Genomic DNA, 20471 nt, shown 5'->3' with positions numbered 1-20471 from the left:
GGAAATCTTTTCAGAGAGCAGACTATTATACAACGGCACGAGAAAAATAAAGCTTTAATTAACCAACTCATGGCCAGGTAGCATCGACTTTGCTCAGCCCCTGAGGAAGACGAAGATGCAGGCCTGCTTTCCAGTCTCCCAGCATTTTAAAAATTATGGAGAAAAGAAAGAAGGAAAAGGAAGAGCCCATGCTTGGGTACACTCTCCAAAAGTAGCTACCCTCTATTTCTAGACCTTTGAAATGCAACAGAGTAGAACCGTATCATCCTCAATGTGTAATGAAATATTAAAAGCAGTGCAACCCACTGACAGAAACTCCGCCAGATTTACAGCCCGTTCGCTCCTCATCCTCCCCAGCCCTTCACAGCATCTCCTGCTCAGCTGATTAAAAGTTTGAGTTTCCACAGACGCCTTTTCTAAGGGCAAAACGCTTTCAAGCCCCGGGTGAACTGGAGGGATCGTTGCAAGAGCCATCGAAGCAGCGTTTCTTGCCTGATGCTGTCCAGAGCAATCCTCACCCTGTGCCATAATAATCACGCTACCTGCCCGGCGTTACGATAGCGCTCACCAGAGCGCTCTCCCAGAACAATAAAAGGAATTGGCCGACGCCAGCGGCCCTCGAAACAAATCCGGTCGAATAAATAAAATTAAAGCACGGACACTAACCTTCCTGCCTCTCTCCCGCCTGTTCTCTGCCTACCAGCTCGGCTCTGCGTGACACCCAAGCCCAAGAAACGAGGGAAAGGCAGCAAGCCCAGCCAGCAGCCCCTGCCATTTGCACCGCTCGCTCCCCATCGCCCGCCGAGTGCCCGGCGGGACCCGCGCCCTACCTTGGTTTGGAGATAGTGGGGGTAGTAGTAGGTGTACTGGGGGTACATTGGCTGCTGGTCCAGGCGTTTGCCCATGTAGCTGGAGTCCTTCTGGCTGGTGCAGGGAACTCGTTGGCAGGGTGTAGTGCCCCAGGGCCTTTTTCTTCCCTCTCACGCCGCTATTCCTGACAGCGCGGGCGACGGAGGAGGAGGCTGCCGAGACTTCCTCGCCGTCTACCGCGCGCTACTTCCAGCGCAGCCAAAAACGCACAGGCGCGCACATCGAGGGCTGGGTGGCTGGCTGCGAGGGTGGGAGGAGGTGGGTGGCAGCCCCCTGCCCGGCTGCCCCCCCGCTGGCAGCGGCAGCAGCGTGCCTCCGGCGGTGCCCGCTGCCCGGCCGGGGAGCGTCCTGCGAGCGGAGCCGGGGAGGCAGCGCAACTCCAGCCCGCTGCTTGCTTGCTTGCTTCCTTCCTTGCTCTTCTTCTTCTCCTCCTCCTCCTCCTCCTCCTCCTCGCTCGCTCTACCTCGTCCTCGCCCCGCTCTCGAGCCCTCCCCTCTCGCTCCCCACCCACCCCCCTTCAAAAAAAAAAAAAAAAAAAAAAAAAAGGGAAAAAAAAATAAAGAGGAAAAAAAAAATTAAAAATTGAAAAAAAAATAGGAAAAAAAAAAAAAGAAAAAAAAAGGGGGGGGGAAGGGAGGGAGGGAAGAGCCTTCCCCAGCCTAGTTGCCGCTGCCTCCCTCACGGAGTGACATGGTGCTCGGGGCTCGTCCTGTCTTTCATTCAAACCCCCTCCGCGCCGCGCCGCCGGTGGGAGGGACCTCGGCGCGCCGCTCCCCCGGGAGGCCGGCGCAGGCCCCGCGGCCGCCCCCGCGCCCCCGCCCGCTGCCGCCGCCGCCGCCCCCGGCCCGGCCCGGCCGAGCCCCACCGCCCCCTTTCCCCCCCTCGTACCCCGCGGGGCTGGGAGCGCCCAGAGGCTGCGCTGGGAGTTGGGGGGAGCCCGAGCGGTGCGGGTGCAAAATGCTCCGACGGCGATTTTTGGATGTACTGAGGCGGCGGGGGGTGTGAGGCTGAGCAGGGCAAGGCGGGGTGACCCCCTCCTAGCCCGCCTCAACTCCTCCGTGCAGCGCTTCCCCGAGCGGCTGGGGGACGACCCGGGGCCAGACATATTAAATACATACTTTGTTCGAGCGCTTATATAAGGCTGGGTTTATTTAAAGTTGGAACAAAATGGAGGAAGAGGGTAAAGAGGAAACTCGCCCGGCGTGACTTAGGGTGCTTTCGGCCGGACACCACCACACCAGTTACACAGTTGCCACAAAAGTTACACACTGGTCCCAATGCCCCCAAAACCAAGCGATCAAGGCTCAGCTCCCAAGGCCATAGCAGCAAATCCCACTCCAACACACCCCACCTCAGCCAGGTGAGGGGCCAGGCATCGTACCCGCACCTTGCCCACCTGCGGGACCTCACACCTGCACGCGTCCCCATGGCATGGATCGGTGTCTGCACAGGGCCTCCCAACATCCACCCCCTGAAGGACTCAAAGGGAGAACACATCGTGCAACATGACTAAATCACCAGAAGAAAGTGTGTGAATAACAAAATGTTTCCTCTTGTACACAAGTCCCAGCATTTCTCCTTCTTTTATGAAAAAAAAAAAAAATCCTTTAACACGTCATCAGATTCCTGGGCCTTTCTACAGTGGCTTTGCCTATTTCTAAATTCACGGTGGGGAATATGGGGTGGCAGCTTCTTTTTGTTTTTATTTAAATCATCAATAGTATTGCAGTAGGATTGTCAGCTGCTGTATTATCAACCAAATTACTTCAAAAAAAAAAAAAAAGAATTATAAAAAGAATTTCTTTAAAGGGACACTTCTCAAGGCTGGTAGAGCTAAAATTAAACTTGCCAGCTGTGTTTTGGTTTGTGGGCACGTGCTTGAACATGACAGGAACATGGGAATATCACGCTTTACGCTGGCAGTTTGCTGTTCGTGTAAGCAGGGATATTTGTTCTAGGTTCCTCTAACTGCCCCATCACCAGCTAGCTGGAGAGCAGAGGAAAGCAGCTGAAGGAAACAGGCAGCACAGGACGCAATACACACATACAAAATACTGCCTGCATGCATTCTGCCGTTTCACGACCAGGCAGCATTAATTATTGACACTTGGGTACCTGCCCACATGGTAGGAACAATGAGGTGCCACATGTACACAAGTGTGTGGCACCTGTTTCGGGAGAGAAACTTTTGGGGAACCTATTCTCTGTTCCCAAGCCACTGCACCAGCATTAATGGTTGACCTTGCTCAACTCGGAGCACCTTGAAATACAACTGTTGCCTCAGCTTCCAAATTCACAGATAGAGATTCAGCAAAAAGGCCCAACTGGACAAAACACTGAGTACTTTCTATCTGTTCTACAGCCTGGGCTGCTCAGGAGTGCTGGGTCCCATGTAAGCTTGGAGCAGAGGTGAAGAAAGACAGAAACTGGAGGAGCAGCCTGACATTTCCCACTCCCAGCCCTAAGCTGGTTCTATTGCTACGCAGCTTTAAATACATCGCCTTGCCTCGTACTACATGATACTTGAGTGATGCTCTTGCTTACACCCTTTTTTCTTCCCACACCTCTCCGAAGGTGAAATAGGCTGTTGGAAGGTTTGTATCTGCAGGAGCAAATAGTGACTGCTTGGCTGTGTGCTGTGCTTTCAGCCTGACAGCGTTCAGGTTGTTCTTCCAGCTGCCAGAATTAAGTTGCTGTGCTTCTCCCCCCACCTTCGCACTTCTCCCTCAGGATATTAGCGTGGTTTTTCTTCCTAAGCGGTTTGTTTGTAGAAGGAGATGTAACCAGATTTGGGGGAAGAAAGAACCTATGTGTACAGAGTAAAATAAAAAAGGATACTGAGGAAGTAGAAAAACTTGCACTCTGACCAAGAACTCTCCTTGAACGTGCACAGTTTGCTGTGGCCAGTATTTTGCAACCAGGAAGGGCCATTCTGTCTGTTTCACCTGACTGCTCTGAGTATTTCACCTCATGACATAAAATTTAAATATGAGATTTCCACACGTGCCCCATCGCGTACACTGACTGGTACCACCAACGGCTTTCCCTACCAGGAAAATGTCGGGAGGCGCGGGAGAAGCCGGGCTGTTCCCTGGGCAGGTAGGGCTAGCTTCAGATCTGCCATTCACCAGCTCTCACCCAGCTTGCTGATGGCTTGAGTTTCCCTTTTCACCTGTAATCCTGCCAAGGTGCTGAGCAAGAGCAGAGACCGCACAGCATTTGGCATGCTTTAGCCTTCAGAGATGCAAGATAGAGTGGAGGCAGCAAAAATAGGAATCCAATATAAAAGAGTAGGGGGCCAAGGGGAGAAGGCGGGAGGCAATATAGCAGAGCAGAAATGCAAATGAACAGCCACAAAAGCAGATTTAGATAGCACACAGCCTCTGAACAAATGCTAGCGCTGGAAAATGGAAAATTTCCATTTGCAAAATACAGACATCAAAAAGATCATCTGTGACTTGGGAGCACACTGTTTAAATAGAATCCCCTTCATTTTCTGGCCTGTGCATTTGAATAACCGAATCCACTTGCAAACTGAAATACCAGTTTGCCTACTGAGTGTTAAGTATAAATGTTCCTCAAAAGAAAAGACAAGCTGTTCAGTCCCAGCGAGCAAACTTCACAACTTTCCTTCCTGCTATTGGATGCTCGTTGTCAACCCCAACCCTGGAGCACTCGTGGGAATTCAGTGAGCAAGCCAGGACCCAGTGCACCTGAAAAGGAGTTGCTGCACTGGTGTCACCCGACGTGCAGGGAGTTTTGCAAGACAGGCGAGCAACAGGAATCTCTTGGACAGGAAATTTAGAAATCAAATGAAATAAATGGGAACCAATCAGCTGGAAACCAGACAGCCAAATTTATTCAAAAGCAGATGCCAAAGGATATTAACTCAGAAACAACCAGCGCTGTGGATAAGCAACGTGGAGTTAACTGACAGGGAAAAAAAAAAAAAAAAAAAAAAAAAAAAAAAAAAAAAAAAAAAAAAAAAGAGAGAGAGAGAATAAACTGAGGTAAAGAAATTATGTATGTTTGGATGTATTTTTACATTTCATAAAACACAGATTTCTTCATTCACAAAAAGAGATTCAGAATAAAATCACAGGCACCTACTAGAAGAATGTAATTCAGGGGCTCTTATTTGCTAAATACATCTCTACATGTGCTCTTTTTCCCTTTTTTAATAATTTTTTTTAGCTTTCTATGAAAACCTTCTTAATTCACATTGAGCTGACTCATGAAGCAATTCAAGCATTTTCTAGCTCCTTGCTCTTGAAAAGCAGCAATGTGTACTCTAGAAGAATTAACCTTTGACAAATTAAGGCAAAATCATCTAAATCAGGACTAGGGAAAAGTCTCTCATTCAGCAGCAGAAATGCAGCAGCCATCATCTAAAGCAATATAATAGGTTAAGGAAAAATACCAACAATGATTATCTCAGGCTTACATTTTTGACACTGTCTCTCAGCTTTTATTCTCTCTATTTACTCATTAAAGCTGGTTTCAAAGGAGACCATAGTGATGTCTGACAGCTTGTTTACAATGGGTTACAAGAAGAATACTGATTTTATTTCTAGATCTGTCAGCTCCTTCAGTCCAGATACTTTAAAACTACATTGATGAACACAGGATCTTGCTATTTATTAGTTAGTTTATCGGGCTGATTTGCCTAAGGATAGCTAAGTGAATTTCTATCAAGCAATATATTCTGGTGCAACCAGGATCACTAAAGCATGCAACAGAAAAAAGGCAGAAAAAAGACAACGAGAAACAGAAGACTTAGCATTGCAACAAGACAATTAGGGAATTAGGTGTATGGGATTGACAAGTTCTCTCTGAGGTGGGGGATGCCACCGTTTTCTGACGTGCCATGCCTCAGCCCTACCTGTGGCTCCAGAAAGCAGGACCCCAAGATTAACGTAGTGGAAGCAATTCTCTGTCCCGGTCTCATCCTGCCTCAATGTGCAGATGGAGGACCCCCTGTTCACATCTCCTCCCTACCTCAGCAACCCAGGCCTTCTGTCAGTAGTATGGCATGAATGTTACATGCCATTTTTTTCAGTAAGGGGGAGGAAAGGAAGAAGGGAAGACCCACGAGAGACCAACAACACAACACTTTCCCCACACATGCATATCTCCCACCTCCGTGAAGCCACACAGGTTTGTCCTCCAGTCTTCGGCACAAACCATGGCAGCACCGTGAGGTCTAGGGTGAGGCAGAGCTGCAGGCAGGTAAGATATTGGACAACAGCAAAGGCTTGCCATCTAGCTATCATTAGGTTTCATTATTTTTCACCCCATCATCTTCTGCTTAATGCTATAGTTCAGTATTTCCACTGATTGACTTCTAAAGGCCCAATCCTAAAGGACATCTTCAGACAGTGGCAGAGTGGAAAATTTCAAGAAAAAAGGTGAACAACAGTGAACATTCACTGATAGCAAATTGTATTTTCCATCTGATACAATCTCTTGCCTGCACAAGCAAATGAAACCAGCAGCCAGTTGTACAGACAACCCAAATTTATGTGCTAAAGTCCTCTTTCTGCAGATGTTAACAGACACAACCACAGTAAATAATGTTGCCTTTATCTTTTATCTATGGTCTACTTCTTATGCACCTGAGAAGCTTTGCAAGCATTGATTCATTCTGTGATGTGAAAGAGGATGAAGTGACAAAGCCAACCAGTGGCGAAGCCCGAGTTGTCGCAACAAATGGTGGATTCCCATCCTTATCACCCATCACCACACCGTGATGGCAGTAGAAAACACAACCTGCAGGTAAGGACTGGTGCTTTCATCTGTCCTGAAGGGGATTCATGAGGGCAGAAGGCGGCTCAATGGCAGGGAAATGCAGTGTGGGGACATGGGAGAGCAATATGGGATGCAATGACTTGCTGCTGCACCCTCAAACAAGATTCACATCAATAATTCAAGGCTTTCAGAAAACACCGGGATTTTGCAGAGGTTAGGCCTTTCAAAGGTTGCATTTTCTATAGCAACTCCACATCACGAGGTAGTAAATATTGTGCCTGTTCTTGAGTCTATACGGTTAGGATAAAAAGGGCAAGCTTTTTATGCCCCCAGACAGCAGCAGGACTAACCAAGGTCATTTTGCTAGTCCAGCACATTAACTTAATGCTACCAGCATTACAAGTGGCATAATGTCAGGGAGAGAAATTCTCCACTTCCCACCTTCCTCCCTCCAAAGTCCTGCTTACTAGTCACCTTCCCCACCCCTCTGTTTACTTAAAATCAGACTGTAATCAGGAAACGTGAGCTTTTTTTCTTGAGGAAGTTTATTTCTGAAGGTAATGGGGAGACGTAAATATGCCGCCTGTTTACTGAGGCTCATAAACACATAAGAACACAGGCAATTAATTGTCACTGAGAGAGTTCCACTGAACATGGAAAATCCTAGCTTTTTAGGGCACGTTTAAGTAAATGTTCACCCATCATGTACTGAATTACTTAGTGAGATATTAATTTTGTGCTCCAACTGAGGGTAATCACAGAACAAACCAGCATTATTCACATTGCTCTCTGAAATTACAGCGAGGGTAAGCTGAAGAACAAAGGCCAGCAGGAGTCGAGCCTCTCGACTTGAAAGGAATTATCTTTTCCTCTAATTGAAGCGAGGGCTGTTTTGTTTTGGTTTTTCTTTCCTTCCTCTCGCTAAACTTCCAGCAGCACTCCTTGGGAGAATGGCTTCTTGCAGCGGGCTGGTGCTCTTGGAGCCCAGGAGCAGCGCCTCATCTGCATGGGAAAATTTACTGAGCTGACTGTACCAGCATCCTTGGCAGATGGAGTTATACCAGCAGAGCTCTTCATGCGGGCTTACGCCAGTAAGTGGCCCTATTTACGTAAGGCCAGAAAGCTGAGAGGTCTGGGTCCTGTTTGCTGGTGCTGCCCCTGACCTAGGCTGTGACCTTGGACAAACAAACCACTTCTCCATCTCCCTCCTGCCTTGCTCAGCCTCGAGAGCATCAACTGGAAGCTCTCTGCAGCAAGAGCAATCTGCTGGGTTTCACAGCAGCAAGGGAGAACCTCGATTTTGGTAGGGCACCACAACAGCACATCATCAGAAATCTGTAATAATGTACGTAAACTGCTTGTTCTTACACCAGCCAGCCAGCTGGTGCTAGATGACTCTCACGGGCTGGGGCTTTTTTTTTTTTGCATGGGAAAAAGTTAACAATAGGCAAGAACAGAGGGTCATCTCAGGCGAAATTCCTTCACTATCAAATATAATACTTTCAGCTTTCTCTATACTTATCCTCCCTAGCATGCCAAGACACATTTCTTCTTGTCTCTTTCATATCTGGCAGGCTTTTTTATCCACTAAATAACTCTTCATCTAATGCTGGCTGTAAATAAGGCCTGAAGGAGCCTTGGCTAATAATTTCCATTTCATTTGGTAATAGACCCCCTTCTAAAATGCAGTACAATTACAGCAATACACTTACAATTTTGCCCAAAACTTCATTCAAGAGTGTTTGTAAAAATATTGTTTTTCAATTACCACTACTGCTAATTTTCTGGTTGTGATGAAATCTCAAAATATGACCTTTTTAGTTCAAACTTTGATTTTTTGTTTGAATTTTTTTTTTCACACAAGTCCTGCTTTGACCCATCTGCAATCAAAGTTTCTCCATTTGGTCATGCTGAAAAAGGAAAAAAAAATGAAGTCTAAAAAAAAAAGTCTGTATCATTTTTTTAAATACATAAAAATTCTTTTTTTTTTTTTTTTTTTTTTTTTTTTTGATACATGTAGGAAAGCATTGTTTCAGAATTATGCAGACAAAATACCAGTATTTAAATTGGTCCCCAGTGAAATGCGTTCCTTGGTTGTTTGTTTTTAATTGTAGTTCACAACTGGGAAAAGCAATTTGCACTTTAGCTTGTCCCACTAAGCCACTCTGTAATTCAGAGTCTGTTCAGTCCGAAGCATTTCATAAATAAAGAAAAAATGCAGGTTAAGAGAAACCATAACCTTTGGACACAACAAATGCTATTCTTCTCCTCCTCACCTAAACACAATCGGGTAGTGCAAGCACATGAAAACACTTACTAGAACCTCTAGTGCCTTCTTATCAACGTGTAAAGCTTCCTGGTGACACTACATGAGAAATTATAAGTGTCCACTAAATATGGAATCAAAAGATTGCATGTGACAATTCCCAACAGAGGGGGAATTTCCGGCTCTCAAATTATCCCCTACCCAGATACAGAGAAAATGCGCAGCAAATGGAGAAGTACAGTGCTGTGAGCTGGGTGAAAAGTTCTACGTGCAGATAAGCTGGAGACTTGAAGCAATTCTCTGTTTTTCAAATCAGTTCACTCTTCTGTAGGAATAATGGCATTTTTTGTAATAGACAGCTTCCATTTACCACAGAACCAATGCAACCTGCCGTGCAAAATCAAACTTTATGTCACGCCAGATTACTGTCCATCATAACCAAAGAAAATGTATTGAACAGAATATATTTGGTTTAGGAAATCTGTATTTTGTCAGCTGCAGTATAACTCATTGTCCATTAAACAGCACCAAGCCCATTCTAAACAGAGCACACTCTATAAATGTTTAACCTCCCAATCCTATACTTGTCAACTTTCCAGAACAAAAGTGAGGGTGATACCTGACATCTAACAAAAACAGAGTTAGGGCTGCCATTTTCCCGTACCAGAAAAATTCTTTGGGTAAGAGATCATATATTTCCTGCAGACAGACAAATGCTAATTATAGCGCAACTCTTCCCTTTTTCTTTCCTCCGCCATTTATTTCTTTGCCTTCCTCCTCTTCCCAGCGCATCTTTTCTTCAGTCTTGTTCATCGAATATCTTTTGCCTTCAAAAAAATCTCATCAAATCTCTACATTCTCCTACAGTTATCTGTTTTGAGAATAATTTGCCTGCCCTCTTTTATATATTCCAGCTGGAGTTTTTAATAAAGCACAGGGACTCAAGGCTACTGTATTTTTATTAGGAGATGGTGGAAACTTTATAATGATTTCTATTCACATTCAGCAAACGCTCTTCCCTATTGTTCTACCCTATTCACCTCTGCCAACATCCTACTCCCAAATCACTTTTACTCTGTAATCCTTCATCCGTTTTGTCTCCTCTTCATTTCTGTCCCCACCTAACCCCTATCTTGCCAGCACAAGTACTTTCCTTTTCTTAACCTTTTCTCCTTTCCTTTTTTGTTGCCCTGATTCCTCAGTCACGGATGTTTTAGGTTCCACTGATATTTCTCCCACTTACATCTCAGTTCTTTGAATATAGAACCAAGATGTTCTTGTGGGGGGAGAAATCACTGAGCTATTCTTTTTAACTTGGAAATCCATCCTGCCAGGTTGGAGGAGAAAGCACTGTATGTCACAAACATCTAAATTCATGTCAGCCAAGGTGCCCCAGCAGGGCTGGGGACAGAGTTAGGGAATTGAAAACATAGTGAAATGAGAGGATATTAAGTTCATTAAGTGTGGAAGAATTAGGTCTGATAAACTGAAGATCAATCAATCCCAGCTCTTACTGACTGACTTTCAACAAAGGGATTTACAGAAGTTTCTGCTGGGTATGAATATACACATCTTCCCTTCTCCTAACAAGTGCAAGTTGCCCACCCCTGACAACAACACACTTGTCTCTTCAGGATCCCACGGCAGCAAAATATATCAGCTTAAAAACATAAAAACAGTCATTGCCAAAGATTTCTCACCTCACATACAGCGGGGTAAGAATGGCGAGGGGAAAACACTATGAGCATGTGGGAGTGAAATATTAATCTTCAGGTATAGTTTTCCAGCTGAAATACTGACACGAATTCTGCTTGCAGATAATTTGTGGTTGGGCCATTTGGTACATTCCCACAAAGCAAAGGTAGACTTTTTTGTACTGTGAAGACATTGTAGATAAATATATATATATATGTATATATATAATTTTGGAGTTTTAGCAATAGATATATATTTATGCTAGTCATCTTACTTGAATGTTTCACCAGAAGGGCTGGTAGCATTCTGTCACTATGGTTATTTGACATTTCCCATTTGAGTTAACTACTGGTTTGTCAGATATCTACCATTTCTGTTGAGTATTTCCATCTTGTAGATCACTTCCTCGCTTTGAATTCATGTTGAGAAATTTCAGTCAAACCATTTGTCTTTTTCTTGTTTCTCATGAAAGATACCTGCTGAGGTGCCAGGGGGGTTACCCATCACTCACTGAGATGAGGAGTTGTGGAGGAGGGAGCCCAAAAGGAGACTGAAGAGTAAAAGTAAAGAGGAGAGTAAAAAGGGGGGACATGTCTAGGTTATATGGGAGGACTAGGACAATAAATCAAGGCACAGATGTTGTAAAAGGAGCCCAGGGTGGGTGAGTGTCACAGTCTACAGCAGAGAAGGGTCAGATGGGGAGGTGGGAATAGTTGTGCAAAATGGGAGGTGAGATTAAGAATGGAGTAAAACTAAGAATGAAAAAGCAGCGGTAATGGCCACCAGGTAGCTGAGAAGAGCCAAATGGTTTGGGTGAGCAGGACAGGACAAAAGAGAAGCCAAAATGTGTGAGAATGGAAGGGGCAGAGAGATGCATAAGGAAAGGAAAAGACAGCACTCCCCGTCCACATCCTGGACCCAATGACATTGACCACTCCTCTGTTGTCAGCAACAATCACCTACGTCCAGCTGCCAAGCGTCCCAGCCCTTTCTAGCAGTGCTTCACAGAGACAATTAAAACCTACTGCTGCCAGGCTCTCCATGTCTGTGTGATAAATAGAAAGATTTCAACCTTGCTGACAATCCATTTGTCAATGTGCCATGGGATGGCATTTGCAGGTTCCTTTTTAAAAAGCTAAACCTTTTTCCACACAGAAATTAAATTAAAAGAACATGGGGGAAAATTCCATGTGAGCCCATATTTAAGGTTAATGAGTAATGGGATAATTATAATGAATAATAAAAAGATAATGAGTGTTCATAGAGGAGCCCATTACAACTGTGTAGACAACCATTACTCTGTAATTTTATACCTTTTGAACACTTGACTTTGCAACCTTAATGCTTTTTTAACATTGTTTTTGCCTGTGTAATGATATATAACAATCTCCAGACACCATCTGCAGTCTTCATATTTCCTTGATCTCTTTCAAACAACTTCTAGTACTGTGTATGAGAAGAGGCAAGTGATTACTTCACTGAGTAACAGCCAGGAGATAGAGAGGAATATAGTTGGTTGTTTTCTTTCTTTACTATTCATAGCTACTGTCTCAACAGTTAGGACCATGCTACAGGCTCTTGGGCTTTGTCTGCTTTAAAGCTTCTTCGTTCATGACAATTTTGTCAAAACTTCTTGATTCTGCAGTTTGCTTCTCCCATTGGTCTAACAGCCGAACCCAAGATAATTAGGCTTCAAGACACAATTAAATATTTAATGTTTCAGTTAGGGTTGTGGCTGAGAGCATGGCATCAACCATTTTCTTGATACCTTTTCATCTGACATTGTGCCAATTGTTTTAGCGGTATATGCTCCCCTTCAGTGCTGGACCCCCACTTAGACGTGGTACCAGGCACATTGTTTTAATTGGAAAGAGGCATTGTGCACTTACAGACTATCATCATATGTCCAGTTTACTGCTAGAAAAAGCCAATATTAATAAGGGTTGCTTTTGCATTTCTTTAGTCATTACATATTTTAGCTGCAAATGTCAGCTCTTAGCAAGTTCTTAGATGCTGATCCCGAAGTATTGTAGTATCACTAAATGCTCTGTACAACTGTCGCAACTCCTTGTCACTCTAACAACTCTGGGTCACCTTAAAGCCACTCCAAGTCCCTAAACATCTGCATCATTCAGACTGGAATCCTAATGTGTACTGTGCAGCAACCGTCAGTATGCTACCTGCATGCTTATATGCAGGTGGCTCTCTTGGCAGCTGAGATTTCTATTTGCAATAAAAGAAAAAACTGTTTGCAATAAAGAGCAAACACTTTGGGGGACCAGCTCAGCGACTTGCCTACCTGTGTGACACACGTTCTCATTTCCACCCGCATGACCCTGAAGCAGTCATTGCAGTCTGAGTGGAAAAGGGGAGTTAACACTAAATAATATTAGATAAGAGCCAATCTCTACTCAGCACTCTTCAAACAGCGAGAGAAACATGCCTTAGGTGTAAAGTGAGAGATCAAGTAGGAGGAAACAGTAGTGAAGAACGACAGGGCAAATGAAAGACCCTCTCTGCATGCCTCTCTGAATTGGTCTTTTCTATTATTAAGTTCCTGGCTGTAAGAGAAAGGTGACAGAGATCCCATGCTCTCACTGGCACAGCAAGTCATTCACTTGCTCTTCAGCATTACAAAGAAAGAGCAGTATATGAACCTGCAGTGTTTACACCTGCAATTTTATGCAGTAATTTGGTTGCCTCCCTGCACGAAATAAACATGGCAGCACCTAATTCTGGGGATAGCCTTGTAACAGCACTAACCAGAAAGAGGAAAAAACTCAGGCTGCACACGGATACTTAGTTGTATAGCTTCTGTAAAGGTGAATGGGAACAAGGAGTCTAAATCCCAATACACTGTTTGAAAAGGACCATCTCAGAGCTGAAATGATGGACAGCTTTATGCGTACGAGGACTGGTGCACACACAACCCAGGATCCATGTAGGACGGTGGATGACAGCATGCCACTGTGCACTTGGGTCCCACAGGACTGTCTGGGAGCAGTTTGACCCGGTTCAGCAGAACTGGCCCTTAAATATCGCAGCCATTTCCTGAACCAGCTATTAAAAACCGCTTCCAGCAGTGGACTTTGCAAGCTGCAGGCCCTGCCACTCGCTCGCGCTCCCCTGGGAGCCCAGCGCCTGTGGCTCCTCCGCTCAGTACATGGCTCCAGCACGCCTTCAGCGCGGCTCAGTCCCCAGCCCTGGCCTCCTCCCCGGAGCTGGCAGTTGTTGCATGTCTGCCAGCATGAATACCAGTGCCTTTTGGCCGGGGAAGAGATGGCATACCAAGCCCGGGATTTCTGGAATATGATACTAGGGTTTCTCTGCATTAGCCTGGTGGAGCTTCTAAATTTCCACCTTAGTCGCTTTATGTAACACAACCAAGTAGACATTAAAAGAAGAGTTGCAAAGTAAACAGCTAAAATTTCTGGAGTACCAGAATTGAGGCTGCTTATTAGACCTTAGCTACCCCTTCAAGCCTATTCATTAGGGTAAAATCTGCAAAATTACATGTAATGCCAATGTCAGGGCCCCTCACCTTCTCAGTGTTGGATGGGCATCTCTAACTGAATGATTAAATATTTCATATTTTATTTCCTCTTCTTTAATACTTTACTGTATTTACTGTACGGTGTTCAAACTCTGCTCTGAAGACAGTATTATTAATGTTTGCACAGACTTTCAAGCAGGTGTTTTTCACTACAGTGACAGCGTGCTTTATAACACATGTAAATTTATCCTCCTAACACCTAGCACGATACAGAACTATGTTCATTTCTAGTTAACAGGTAGGCAACTGAGGCACATAGAAAATTAACAAAAAAGCCAGCACAAGTATTTAGTACACATTTTGAGACAGGGCCTCAATTCTCAGAACACTGTGCATCCCGTAGCACAGCCCTCTCAAAGCCCATATCGTACGCTCACTGTCCCCAACTCAGATGAAACTCAGAGCTTCAAGCAAATCATCTCTGCCATGGCTCCTTCACAGCATTAAAACATGCAGTTCCTTTTCAAAAAGGTCTCACATGGAGCCTACAGAACATTCCTGACCCCACATGGGGTCAGCTCTCTGCGGAGCCATGTCCCACTGGGTGCTGCTCCGAGCCTCCAACCTGCGTGCTCATCTCAATCTTCTCACTCAGTAAACTTAATCCTACTGTTACAGCAACTGAAAAGAAGGATTTACAGTGGAAGAGGATGGAAAACCTTAACAATAAGCAGTTCAATCAATCCCTTTCTATATATAAAATTAATGATAGAGAATTGTAAAATTATCAGAGAATGAAGCAATAATTTTATGAAATAGAGAGCTAAAATACACTCCAAGGGATTAACATCCACAGTAGATTATCCCCTCCATACAAAATTTGTAATGGATTTCTCTGAATGGGATATTTCTTTATAGCAGAAGCATGAGATGCTCTTTTTAAGATCTTTACTATCTGACTTTTGGCTTTTGTTTTCTTTGTTCTTTGTTACAGCCATGTCGAAATAGTGATCTTGACTGATGACACAGGCAAGATCTCTCGATGAGAGGTTTTAATATGATGGGGAGAAGCACACAGGCCACACGTGATCTTGTTTGGAAAAAGCAGAGTTCTCTGCTTGAAGATTTCTGGTCGCTAATGGAGTACAGTGGGACTCGAGTAAGCAAAAATAGCATTGTGGTTAAGATACTGGCCTAAACTTGGAAGATATCTTCTGGTTCCTGGCTCTGCTGCAGACATCCTGTGTGTCCTTGGATAAACGCCTCTTGTGAGGCTAATTTCATTTATGTGCTCACGTACATAGTAATGAGCCTCATAAACAGCCTATAAATATAATCACTTGAAATTATTTTTAAGGTACAATCTCTTGAATTCTGTGAGGGATTTCATGTTCTCTTGGGAGAAGGGAAAGTGTATGCCAGGCTAAAGGCATGAGATTGATTTGGATCTATCTCAATTTCAGTGGCATGTGAGCATATTTAAATTTGGCATGTGCAGACCATTATGATAAAAAAAGAGCCTGCATTATTTGCACTATTTCTTATTTTCGTTCTCAGTCTGGGATTCTTCAGACTGTAGGAAGCAAGGAGAAACACATATAGATGATGATATCTTTGAAATATGCACTGGCTCTGTGTCTTTTTTGTGCAAAATTCAGGCTTGGGAACATTCTGTAAAAATCTGTGTGCATGCACAACAGTTGTAATTATTCATACAGACCCAACTGTAAACCACAGGCTCATATGTACACCTGGAAGTTGCATATCTTGACACACAAAATGCATGCAGCTATGCAGTTCACAAGTCAAATTCTACAGGAAGGGTGGTCCTAGAGCAAATGCAGGTCTGCCAGATTTGCTACTTAGGGTGGTGCCTCACCACTTGTGGTGCAAGCAAGTGCTCTGCTGCTTTGCTGGTGCTCTGGCAGCCTCTGCTACAGACATCCAGCAATCCCGGGTAAACAACCACTGCTTGAAGCAAGTGCAACATGCCATGGACCCTGGGGCCAGCCAGCAAACACAAACTGTGGCACAGTTAGACCACCATAATACTCCCAGTTTTGTTTCTCAATCCCTCTTCAGCCTCTTCCTTTTCAACAAGAATGATCTCCTCCAATATATATCTTCAGACAATTGTTGACCTCTAGTTGCTTACACAAAGCAAACAGAAATAAGTAAATTATACATTTTGTAAGTCTACATGTATTGTCTGCATCTACCATCTATGTCTAACACAGATTTTATTAAAACATTTTTACCAATTTTCCAAAGTAGCTATGCCTTACCTATTTCATTACAGAAAGATCTTTTGTGTGTGTGTGTGTATTTTAACTTAATACATCCAGTTAAAAAGCCATGCACATGCAGTCATTTCTGCATGGATTGTTTACAAGCAAAACAGTGTCTGTGTTTGAAAACCCACCCATCAAGAATATGTTTACCATAAAGCAAAGTGTTTCATAGTATGAAAGTGCAGCTGAAGGTACTCTTGATGATTAGTGAGGAACCAGCATTCATTATTCATTTGTAAAGTAATGATTGTTTCCCTTAAATCTCTATAGCATTCCTTGCATCACGTTACCGCTTTCAAATAACTAGAAATGCCAATATCTTAATGAATCAGAGTACTACTACATCGTCAAAAGTTGTTAGAAGACACGAAAATTATCAATTTCTAACATGAAAGGGAGCAGGCAGGAAGACAAAACTAAGCACATAAGCAAAAAGTAGCTGCTATTTCCAAATTAAAAGCATCTCTTTAGATGCTAGAAAACCTGTGATTGAAGTTTCTGCAAGAACCGATAGTTCAAATGTGATCACTTACACTACTAGTTTTTTCCTGGATGGCAGCCCTAATAGTTACTCAAGTTGATTCCAGTTCACGTAAGGGCGAAGGTGTGCTTCTGGAATTACCCCTGCTGTCCAGTCTCTCAGAGAATTAACAACCTTGGCAATTAGGAACAGAGCCTTACCAAGCAGCACCCTTGTTGAAGGGAAAGGAGAGGACATGAAATTAAGAGGCAGTGCCCTCTTCCCTTGCTTCTCAGGAACCGTCTGAGATATTAGGTTAATGCCTCGGCACTGGGATGCCTCAGTAACAATGAGGCTTGTAGCAAGACAAGAATCTCGACACTCCCAAAAACTTGTTAATTTTGGCAAGTAAGTTATGTCTGGGGAGCTGAAGTGGAGAAAATAAGGATGTAATAATGTTGCAATGCAATATTATAACATTATGAATAACATTCATAATGCCATCGGATACATTCCAAAAGAAGACTTCTGATATATAAAAAAAAAAAAAAAAAAAAAAATTGGCTCCTATTTTATTAAAGCTGAGGAAACAGTGACAGCTCAACAGTAAACTGTATGTAACAATTACTCAATAACAAGTTTTACAGCAAGCTTGGGTAGTTTCTTGCTTGTATCCTTTTGGCATTCATGTGTTTTTTTTTTTTTTTTTTTTTTAAGTGTAATGACAAGGGCATTGCTCATGTTCACTGAAATACCTCCAACTACATTCAAGCTGTGATCAGTATCACATTTACCACTGTCTCACAGTGCCCTTATATTAGTATTTTCTATTTCTTAGGGAAATACATTTCACATACACACACACCGAGTAAATCCAAAATGAGCCTTAAATAATCTTGTTCAGGGCAACAGAGAATAATGACTGTGTCTTCAATGAGGGGCATAATTACAACAAGCTGTCAAAGGAAACTTTAAGAAGGTTTGGGGGCAGGGGGAATTAAAAGCTATTTACCTCTATCAAAGCAGAGTGAATAAGGGTAATGAGTAATAACCCTGAGAAAATGACAACAAAGGGGAACATTCTCAGCACCATGAGTGGGAAATTAATCAAGTCCCTCTTTTGTTAACAGGTGTTGCACAATAAATTCCCTCTGTTCCGCCCTGAAAAAGCATCCTTAATATTAGAAAGGAAAAGTTCAGAGAAGTAAACAAGAAAAATGCTACCTTGTACTTACAACGCATCATTTGCAAATGTCTCAAAGCACTTTTCAGTTCAGTACAGTAAAATAAATACTGAAGTTCGGTATCTTACAGCATTTTAATTTAAAATAATGGAGGGAACACGGTGCCCTAAATTAACAAGTAGGCAATGGATCCATGCCTACAAGATCAATTTGGACAATACCAAATGATTTTCAGGAAGCCTCCTGTTGCAGCTAACAAAGTACTGGAGTGCCTTCTGGAGATGCAGAAACTTGTACATCTTGATTACATCTGCACCACCTCAGTCCTCTAAGTCAGGGAATGCTTAGTTCAAGTCAGAGGAGCACAATGCAGTTGTGTAAACAGAAGATTGAAAATCAGGAAATCCTTAGTTCTAAAATGGGATCCAACTGTGCCCTTTTTCCTGTCCACAAAAAAGTTAATGAAGCAACCTAAGCCGCCCGCCCTCTCCTCCCTCTCAAAGAGATGCGGTAGTACAGAAGTACCAATCTCGGCGACCTGCTGGATGGTTTAAATAAACTAACGTGGATACATTAAATAAGTTCACATCTTTAAAATATTTTGAGGGAAAAAAATGTTCTATAAGCATTAAATATTACTGAAATAGAGAGCAGAAGATCTTTTCAAGGGGGAATTACTACATTTCCGTTCTTCACGTATCAATTACACATTAATGCAGCAAAACAAAGAAAGATGAGCTTTGACAGTTCTCAGAGAATGGTTTTCACTGTTGCATATGCTCTTGATTTGACACTACAAATAAAAATGTTATTCTGTGTATCCCTGATCATGTTCCCAAACCATTACTGAGGCCTAGAATATTAAGAGTTTCTGTGCAAGCTCTCTTCTGTAATATCCAGTCCAGCTTAGTCATACATTTAATAGACATGCACAAAGCATGTTACTGTTACTCCTTGTAAAATTAAGAAAAAGATGGGAAAGTGAATGGGAAAGAGAATGGGAAAGGGAAAGAGAAAAAAGATAGAAAGAGAGAAAGAAAGAGAGAAAATTAAAAAAAAAAAAAAAAAAAAAAAAACACTTTTCCTCCAATCACTTTTTCTATTTAGGCAACTGCTGTAGTTGCAGCAAGGGACGTATGTAGCTGTGAATGACAGTTGCTAGTATAAATGAGACTGGATAGGAAGTGGTGTTCAGAAAAGACCCTCTAGGAAGAAATGAGCCGTGTAGAGAAAACATGAGAACCCTTTTGCAGAATACAAGGCACAAAATTGCTTTTGAATTTTGTTCTTCTTTTAGAAGCTATTTGAAAATGAATGATGTTTTTCTAGTAACCATAAATAATTTTTAAAAGGAGAATATTCCCATATAAGCAATCTCAGTATCTGAGTCCAGAGTGAAAGAGCAGGTCCCAAAAGGTGCAAAGTCCAAGGCAGGCACCTTCCTCCCCCTTCTGCTCTATAAAGTCTACCCCAAGAAGCTTTCAGATTTTTTATTATTATTATGCGTTTTTGCTTCATGCTGAACAAATATAATTAAAATAACAGTGCATAAATGTTGGAGTCATGGGCCTCAGATAAGTCAGTGAATCTATGCCAAGTTATTCCTGCTGCATATTTAGCTCTCAAATAAGATTTCATATGAACACATACAAGTCTTATATTGCTTGTTAACTTGCTCTGTAGAATAAGACAGCAAAATTGATCCAGCCTCACTAAATTCTGAAGAACGAATGCATGGCTTGAAACACTTAAGAAGAAACCTTCTTTACTCAGACTCCATGCTTAGAATGAACACAAACTTTTGGACCATCGTTGGCCATGCTGAGCAGGCAGGCCTGTGATTTCTAATCACATCAACCTTAGAGTGATTGTGAAACCAACAGTTGTGTCTGAGCAATTGGAAAAATAGATACAGAAAAAAGGGGAAGACCCATCTCAACAGGGCTTCTCCCTCAAGTGCATAAACTCAGCTTCAGTGGAAAACATAAATATTTCATTCACTATTTTGTACTGTATTTCTCCTGTGATTTATGCTCCAACCATTTTCTTTTAAAGGTGCATTAATGTCTTCTCCTAACAGCATCCCTTCTAAACTTTTCCCCTTGCTTAATGGGCCTGAAGGGATTAAACTCTTAGCAGAAAAATGCATCTGTTGTACATAAGATCACAGTATTAGACTATCATAATACCAACTCATTTATTTTCATTTTGTGGAAGTATACCTTCCCTTGAGAATGATGCTACAGGGTATATTTCCTTCCTGATGCTTCCTTTCATGTATTGTATGAAATTAAGGAGAAACACTTGTATTCAGACATCAGAAGCCCAAGGCCCACTTTTCGCCTTGCATTTTGAGGCCACGCTATACCAGAAAGTCAGCTAGGCTGACTAGCAAAGAGCTGCAGAAATCCTGCCTGTCTCAAAGAAGAAGCGATGCACATTCCCCATGCTCGTCACGGTTCTG

At 42.9% G+C, this 20471-nt stretch overlaps 1 protein-coding gene across 8 annotated transcripts in view; it reads right to left on the bottom strand.

Annotated features, from left to right (window-relative positions):
* Positions 1–20471, bottom strand: part of RBMS3 (RNA binding motif single stranded interacting protein 3) — a gene marked incomplete at its 3' end in the record, with an annotated part of 697589 nt that overhangs the window by 439108 nt on the left and 238010 nt on the right. For 4 of the 8 annotated variants that reach the window (XM_082754889.1, XM_082754890.1, XM_082754891.1 and 1 more), the window contains exon 1: positions 831–1363. The exons of the other annotated variants lie outside the window; for them this stretch is intronic. In XM_082754889.1, the coding sequence (XP_082611015.1) occupies positions 831–905 (75 nt within the window). In that variant the 5' untranslated portion in view covers positions 906–1363. Of the gene's footprint in view, positions 1–830; positions 1364–20471 lie in introns of those variants that run through there. 8 annotated transcript variants of the gene reach the window in all.

The sequence above is a fragment of the Aythya marila genome (assembly GCF_965140915.1).
Source record: "Aythya marila genome assembly, chromosome: 2".
Taxonomy (NCBI): Eukaryota; Metazoa; Chordata; class Aves; order Anseriformes; family Anatidae; genus Aythya; species Aythya marila.
Note: the sequence above shows the minus strand (reverse complement) of the source record. Positions and strands in the feature narration are given on the sequence as shown.